We start from the raw sequence: 8,551 nt of genomic DNA, 5'->3' as shown, positions 1-8,551 counted from the left end.
GACGAGTCGGCAGGAAAAATCCATTCCTGGCCGTTGTCGTTTTGGATAACGGCCAGGTTCGGAATAAAACTGCCCGTTTCCGGACACGGGTAAGTCTCAAAATCGAAATAGAGAAACTGGGCTTGTTCATGCTTTTCGAGATCCTGGTCCGTCAGGACTTCGGGCCCAATGTAGCAAACATGGTCATTTGTTACGTGTTCTTTGCACACCGTGCAAAAAATCTCACCGCACACGTGGTCCGTCGTACGAAAAGCTCTGGAGACAAATGATTGGCAAGAAGGACAGACAAATAACGTTTGACATACCGTGATCCCGTTTTCTCCCGAGCCAGCAGCGCGATGATGATTGAAACACTCTTCACTGTAAAATGTTCTGCAGCAGTCCGAACAGTATATTTTTTCTTCTCCAGGATTACATTTGAATCGCAGGCATTGTTTGCAACGGTATTGGCATCGATGGCGATTTTTATGATCGTATCCGCGATTGCAACGGTCGCACCAGTACGATGTTTTGAACCAAGCCGGCAGGCTTTTCAAGACATCAAAATGGTTACTATGATGTAGCAAACGAATCTTTTTTTCGGCATATTCGCCGGCATAGACGATCGTATTGAGGTGGTCGACACTCGTTATCAGGATTTGGTAGTCCGGTAAGGCCAGTTGAAACTGTTGAACGTCTTCCAAAGTATATTGTCGAAGATCCAGTCCTGCGTTAGCAATGAGTTCCTTTGCCATTTTTGTCTGCAGCGTTCTGTCGGAAGCCGTACAGAGTCCTTTGGTGTGATACAAGCGTGTGTATAGCGGAATATTATCATCTGCGAGGGCCTTAGCTATCACAAGCGCACGAGCCAAACAGAGGTTATCTGAATTACGAACAGGTATTACACTCCTCATGGTCTCCAGCTTTTGCGCAATAATAAAGGAACATCGTATCGACAGGATCCAGCGGGAAGGTTGGAATGGTGAATTTCCAGCTCAAAAGAATCATCCAGTACAAATTCTTGGTTGGAATTGAGTACGCGGGAAACTTCTTTCATCAATCGCGCAACGGTTAACTGATCACGACGAATGAAAGGTGTGTGAATAGGGTACGAGAGGTGACGGCTATGCAACTTGATTCTTACCCGTTCGTGATCTGGGATGTCAGTTAGGATTTCATTTAAAATTTCGTTCAAAATGGCTGTTATGACATCGGGAATCTCAGCAAAAGGAATATGACTGAGGCGATGAACTTTGCACGCAAATCTTTTACACGTCATCTGATAACGGCGGTTGTAAAAATCATTTATCGGTTTCAACACAAAAAAGTTCTTTATATGAAGCGGGTCTTCGGTAACATCGTCATCATTAACAGCATTAGTATCGTAATCATTATTAGATTCAATTGAATCAGCAGAAGCTTCAGCAGCTATGCGAGACATTTTTGCAAGCAGAAAGGTCACAGTAACTGGTTCTTAATGACAGAAAAGTGTTCCTGACACTGCTTTATAAATTCTAACTCATCTGACTTTATATCAACACAATTTTTTATGGCATCGCCAGATCTGATACGTACAGACATGGTTGAGTCATCGGCGGCAGTCGTAGTACGGTTTTCATGAACAAAAGCTGCTTGGGTATTGGACGTGGTGTCGATAATGCACCAAGACAGGGTTTCCGGATGCGCATTGGCGGTGGAGGCGGAGACTGTTTTTTGGCGGTATTTTGCAAAAGCAGGCGTATTGGTCCATTCTACAATTTTTTCCAGAATATCCATTCCAACAACCAGTTCATTGCACCGCGTATTTTTATGGCGGGCAATAACGAACTGTACGTTGGATTTTTTATGCAATCGGTAGAAAGCCATGAAAGGATTATTGGATCCTTTTCTGACAAAGATGCTATACGCATCGCGGTACTGTGAATAACTTCGAAAGGTCCGGTCGTCCCGTTTATCAGTAAAGGTCTGGTAGAGCCAGTCCACGGATTGAGCGTTTGCTAATCTGATGCGTTTGGCAGGTGGCACGAGATGCTGGTCCCCAGAATCCGCTGGCGCTGCAGTAACAGTATCTGCAGAATAAACAATGTAAATATATTCAAAAACGAGTTAAGGATCAGGATAAGAAACTTACTTTTTGACGATGATGGAAGTGCAGAGGAACTGGGTTCAGCAACTTCAGCAGTTGGAGATGTAGTAGCAACAGAGAACGGAGCGGAAAGCGGTGCTGATGAAACGGAAGGCAACTGATCTGTGATAGGTAATGGATCGGGAAGTTGTTGATCACCCTGGAGAGCTGTAGGGTGCTGCAGAGTGTTATGTGGCGACAGAATAATGTAGAGATGGCGCTGCTTGTAGTATTCGTAACGCGCTATGTATCCTTGCACTGGATCAATGCCTGCAACATCACTATATTTTGAAAACAAGTTGCAAAAACAAACAAAGCACTAAACTTGCTTTTCAAGTCTTCCAGGCGGCCATATAATGGTGTTAAACGGAATATCTGGTCGCCCACTGAAACATAAAAATGAAACTTGAGGCGTATGTTGTTGCTGCTGCTGGCAGAGAAATAAAAATTGTGTAGATACCGTGGTGGCGGATTTCCGCACCAGTTGCTTCATCTATAAAATTAAAGAAATGCACAGTTTTAAAATTCAGTGAACGAAATGATAAAAATAACTAAACCTTTAAAAATCGGCTGAATGGGTGGTGGAGACCACGGGCTTGATTGAAAGTGTTGTTCTGGCTGTTGCTGTTGTTGTTGTTGTTGTTGCGTTACTAAAACAAATTTATATTTCAACAACTGTACAAAAATTTTTGCGTTTAATTATACCCAAAGTACTTGTTGCCGGAGTCGTAAGAACATTATAGTCCTGCAGCTGAATTTCCAAGTCACTTAAAACTTTATCCCAAAGAGCCTCGCCATCAAAAGCATTAAGGTCATCCATTATCCATTACGTTTAAAGAATCCACAACAAATGAAAGCAAGTAGAGAAAAAAGGAAGCAGAATAAACGTATTGCAGTTATATAGTATCAGCAGAATGCAAATGCAACATTTTGCAGTGCAACATTTTGTCACACACAATTTTCCAGAACAGCAAAATGCATCAAGTAAAATAAAGTGACGTGACGGCTTCAACAGGCTGACGGCAGTAAGGGCAGAGGCTTCCACGGTCTAGGGTCGCTTTGGCGCACTGTCCGCACATGACCAGATGTTTACACGGACTGATCAGCGTGTTGGCATACCGCGACAGACAGATTTTACATTTTAACTGCTCAACGGTACGGGCATCGTCTCCGACGGGTACTTCGGTGGCATAGTGCAAAAACTCCTTTTGTTCCAGGAAATCGGCGTTATGGAACTCCACCGCTTCTTCCAATTCCTCCCAAAAATAGAAACGGCCCTTCTTCTTGGCCTTTGCGGCATCAATTTGGTCTTGACTGAAGCCAACGAGCCGTGCTTTGTTTTCCAAAACAGTCATGCCTACATATTATTAATAATAAAAAAGAAATACACAAAAAATCAAAGTGACAAACAGATCAAACACACCTTGTATTCCAATGTCGGTAACAGGGGACTTGCAAGCTCGTATAACATCGTTGATGAACCGTTTGCCTTTCACGTTCATCAGATATGCACAGGCTGGTGATTGGCGGGCATGTTCAATCCATGGTTCCAGATCCAGGGGCAATCCCGAAATGAAGACATAGCAGTAAAAACAGCGTACAGCATCCGGGCATACCGAAACACCCGGCACAGCAAGACCTGCATAATAATAAAAAACCCCATTGTCCTGTAAACAACAGGCGACCGGAAGCGCGAAGCGCTCCGGTCGACGTTGTTTACCGCTTCCGACACATTAGCCAAATGTGTCGGCAGCGAGCAACGGGGCCCCCCCACCCCCCTTCGCCTGGTTTAACTGTTCGACCAGTAATCGTAACCGTTGTTTTTTTTGTCGATCTGACAGCCAAAAAAATGCTTTGTTGTAAAGCTCACCGCAGTTGTAGAATCCAGCTTCGGCCAGCTTGTACACCAAGTGTTTTTTTTCTTCGGGCCACGGTCTATCGTCAAAGGAAAACGCCCGCGCATACATGGTGTTATATTTTGCGCAGTCGGGATTGTTTGGTGGTGAATGGTTGTACTCAATGTTGTCCTGATCGTAATCCATCCGCACCCCGTTGCATTCCACCCACATCTGTGGGAAGTTATCTTTAACCGCTTTGCCAAAGCATGGATTCTTGCACGGTGTGCGATAGATGCCCGTTAGACATGTTCCCTCAATCTCACAGCAGTAAACGCAACGGATCTGGTGCTGGATCCCCGTGCAATACCAGCCCAATTCGGCGTACTCTTTCGCCACTTCCAGGGTAATTTTTCCCCCACAACCACGAAATGTTTCAATGCGATTCTCAACGCTCTCGGCTGGATAGCGCGGATCCCCACGAGGGCCAAAAGCACTTGCAAAACCGTCCATTTTTCTGTTAGCGTGTAGCCGTGCGTACGTGCGTGTGTCGTGCTCTATGCCATTAATGTAAATTGCAATACTCAACTGTCACAGACATAGTGCTGACGCGAACTGTGTGTGTTCTATAACGGTTTTATAAAGCTCAGTGTGAGCAGCAAAATGCTGAGCAACAATTTGCTGAACGGATTTTGTGGACAGGGTGTTTAGAGTATTTGATTAATATAAATACAGGCTTTAATTCCAACTCGTTTTCATTATTCTTCCTGACACTTTTAGTTAGTCTACCTTTTCTTCTGATATACCATGACTGGTCTACCTCCTGCCAAACGCGGTTTCGTACCCGATAAAACTGATCTTGTTGAAGCAAAGCGCAAGTTTGCGAGCGGAAAGATCGCTTTCCACTATGAAGGATTCCCCACCATGAAGTTCGGGTACGACAAGTTCATCTGCACCCGCATCAACAGTGACACCCAGGCCTTGAGTTCATAATTGGCGACTTTACGACTGCCAATCCTCCTGGACCAGCTGCGAAATGGACGCTGGAGAGAAACACATTTTCTCACCAATGACCAGTTCATGCGCCTCGTTGGACTCATCTACAACAACATTACGACTTTAATCCGGGACCCACAGCTAACCAGCGGTAACCTGTCCACCCTGTTTCACCTCGGAAACGACGTCTACTTTGTGTGGTCAAGCTATGACAGTGTAGCGCTGGCCAATATCCGCCAGTTCTGCAAGAGAGGCAACGGCGACATGCAGGCCACCAAGAATGGTGTTTCTTTTGGGATAAAGTCGTTTGAATCACTTCGTACCACCATCCAAGACCTGTCAATGTTCAAGGACATCAATGCTTTGCTGAAAGCACGTGGCTCGCTGGTGATTCACAACGAACCAACGGCAGCGGATTTCAAGCCTGCTGGCTGGCCTGCCGTTCACCATGTATGGTATGTGGTTTGACCGTCTGCACGAGAACTGTGCACGTTGTGGGGAAATGGTAACGTTGTTTACACAACCGACTGTTCGTGAAGCCAGTCATGCCTGTGAATGGGGATTGGGTACACTGAATCTAACGGAAGAAATGATGAACGACATCATTACCGAGCTTGGAAATGGCAAACGTCTTATTGGCATGATGTTGTTACTGCGTCCTTGGGGCCAGCTTACCGGATTTGACGACATTTTGGGTTTTAACGCCAAACAGTTTTGGACCAGCACAAGGATACCCTGTGGGAGTCTGTCAAGCGTATTGCCATGGAGAAGCTGAAGATTACGGAGATTGAGACGGGAAGATGAAACTACCTATCGAAGTCAACCAGGCCCAGGAAGGGAACAGCGGCAACGGTGGTGAAGACGGTGGTGTCTAAGACGACGGAAACGTTTGCGCTTTGTGTTACGGTAAAGCATGACTGTGTTACCATAAAAATTTGAAATGTAAACGCTAAAAAAACAGTGCTGATTGCTTCTACTTCTACCTCAGGGACATAAAATGTGAAATAAAACCCCAAAAAAATTTGCTGCTTTTTTATTTTATTCAAGTTCTGCATACATTGCTGTGTTCATGTTAAAGTGATTGTTTACCCATTGACAAACCATTGCATCATTGTTTGCAATTTTTGTGAAATAATGAATAATGTCTTTATATGATTCTCTCGCTGGCGCGCTTATAAATAAAAAAAATGCAAAATTGACCGCAGACTGTCGAAAACGTTTGTTGTATACGTTCCATTTGATAAACAACATGTAAATCAGTTAACCATTCTCTAATCTCGTCAAATATCTACAGATCGTCCGTACGAGTCAAAAACTCGATGGACGACGGCTCGCTTTGATAGAATGCTAGCCAGTGTTCACCAGAACCACTGGATTTGTCCGTGTTGACGATGTAGGCGGCAGGTAAAACATTGAGCGTTCGGGAAGTGTATCCCGGGTAAACTCCTCGAAATATCCTCTCCGTTTTGGATTTTGGCAAAGTAGCTTTGTTATTGTTCGATTATCCATTTTAGTTAATTGGTAAAGTCACAAATTAGCTGACGGAAGTTGTTAATTTCTATTACCGCGTCAAACGTAAGAAACGTGACCATGATCGTGGGCTGCTTGAGCGGTTGGTTGAAGACTACTCGGATGCCTAAATTACTCCTGACGAATTAAACTTAGAGGGCCGAGTCCGGTCTCCTGGCGTCAAATCAAAGCCGTAAATACAGAATCCGTTTGCATACTCGTCGCGATTAAAAGGCAGTGCGCCAAAAGGACTGTTACGCCGTCCTAAAGTGTCTAGCAGACCATCGTAGCACCAAGTAATTACCGTTTGCATAATCCGGCCTGTACGGCCGATTAGGAAAAGACTGTCCATCAACTTCGACGCTGATTTGAGACAAATTAAAGTGTTGAAAATTGAATGGATTTGTCTTTTCGTGCCGTTAAAAGCATCCGCTGCGACAAAAGCCACAAAAGCACCTTGGGGACTTGACCAATGTGTATGTTATTAAAAAACAGTGCTTTGTATGTTGGCAGGTAATCGATCGGGCGCATCAGAACACGTTCTATAGGATATTTTGCTGTTGTGGTTAATAACCGCTTGCTTATAGCATTCATGTATTCTGGAACCCTGTAATAGTAATGCATTAGATTTTATGCAGATATTTTCAAATTTTTTCTACTGCTTACCAACATAACGGCGAACAAAAAATTCTTGGATTGCGTATAACAATTTAAATTCGTCCTGCGCCGGATTCGCAAAATCACGAAGATAGAATTCGGGTTTATGTAAAACAAAGCGTATTTGTAATGGAACCCAGTTATCAAAGGCTTGTCTTGCATGAAAATATCCGAAAACAATTTCCCGCTTAAAGGGATGTATTCATGTTTTGCGAAAAGCCTGAGTCGAGATTGTTCGGCTGAGTTGTTAACAGAATCTTCAAAACTTCCAGCGACATCCAAGTAAAAACCCAGGATGTTAGCTGTGTATTCATCGCCTCCTTTGTGTAATTTAGCAAGCACTCAAACATTGCTCTGTATGGATAATAGATTGCGCAGTCGCTGACCAATCGGTTAGCAACCGAAACTTGAACTGATTGAAACATTGAATGAATCAAATTATTTACAGGAGCACAGGTATCCGTCGCTTTGATTCGCTCCCCAACCACCATCAGCATTCCTTTTTTCGAATGCCACTTCTAATTCTATGCTTAAAATCCGGTAAAGAAACCATGGCGTTTGATGAAGGAGCTATATAAAATTTATGTCACCACCCGCCGGAATATTTTCCGGAATGGCGGCTGTGGGGCCGATTCTTTCTTCTTCTGTCCGGAATCGGTCCGCAAACGAAGGCGGTATGGCAAAATGTGCGATTCTGCAGCAATGGCAGGTTCTGACCCTTCGATTATGGAAGCCATTTCTAAATATAGTCAGGAAGATCAAATGGTGGGACCCGGCGAATTTTGGTAGTGCGTTTCCGCTTCGTTGGCTTCTTTAATTCTTTTCTTCCTTTTTTTTACCGCCGCTAGATGTTTGTTGAGTTGGTGCGAGAACTTGGCGATTTTGTTGCCCACAGATTTTGCAGCTTCATGTACCGCTGTACTAGCTGCTTCTTTTAAATGAGGCGTAGCAGCTGCTAAAGCGGCTTAGGCTCTGCGGCGCTGCGCTGCCCTTACAACTGGTGCAACAAAACGAGCAACCTTGGAAAATACTGCACGCAGAAAACTACCAAAACCTCCACCGTTTTGATAGCTTCCACGATATCGAACAAATCCGCTCCCCAGCTGTGTATGACCTAGTAAATCATCAAATAATCCCGGATCAGGCGCAAAAGCTTTATATCCCATTTTCAGTATCTTGCCGGTCGGAAATGGAGCTTCACCATCGATTTTCCTGTTGCGAATTTAGCGTTGTCTCCGAGATCAGTGGCAATTGTTACTTCGATGTTGTCGAAAATGGGGCGTAAAAGTGGAACATAATGAGGCATTTCAAAACGTTCCGTGATAATTTTGAAAGCCTCAGTTGCCTTAATAGGCACTGCTCTTAAAACCTGCGCATACGTGTCACCAAGCAGTAAAATCCGCAACATCGCAATAAATATATAAAGATTGATTCCCAATCATGGCGTTTA

General features: G+C 44.1%; 1 protein-coding gene across 1 annotated transcript; it reads right to left on the bottom strand.

Moving 5' to 3' along the window:
- Positions 1-3,084: 3,084 nt before the first annotated feature.
- LOC129600348 (baculoviral IAP repeat-containing protein 8-like) lies at positions 3,085-4,452 on the bottom strand. The gene is made up of 3 exons (XM_055498829.1): positions 3,975-4,452; positions 3,528-3,743; positions 3,085-3,461 (listed from the first exon to the last, which is right to left on the bottom strand). The coding sequence occupies exons 1-3, from the start codon at positions 4,450-4,452 to the stop codon at positions 3,085-3,087; spliced, it is 1,071 nt and encodes a 356-aa protein (XP_055354804.1).
- Between the last annotated feature and the right edge of the window lie 4,099 nt (positions 4,453-8,551).

The sequence above is a fragment of the Paramacrobiotus metropolitanus genome, unplaced genomic scaffold (genome assembly GCF_019649055.1).
Source record: "Paramacrobiotus metropolitanus isolate TYO unplaced genomic scaffold, Prichtersi_v1.0 Parri_scaffold0000172, whole genome shotgun sequence".
NCBI classification, from domain to species: domain Eukaryota; kingdom Metazoa; phylum Tardigrada; class Eutardigrada; order Parachela; family Macrobiotidae; genus Paramacrobiotus; species Paramacrobiotus metropolitanus.
This window is presented reverse-complemented; position numbering and strand designations above follow the sequence as displayed.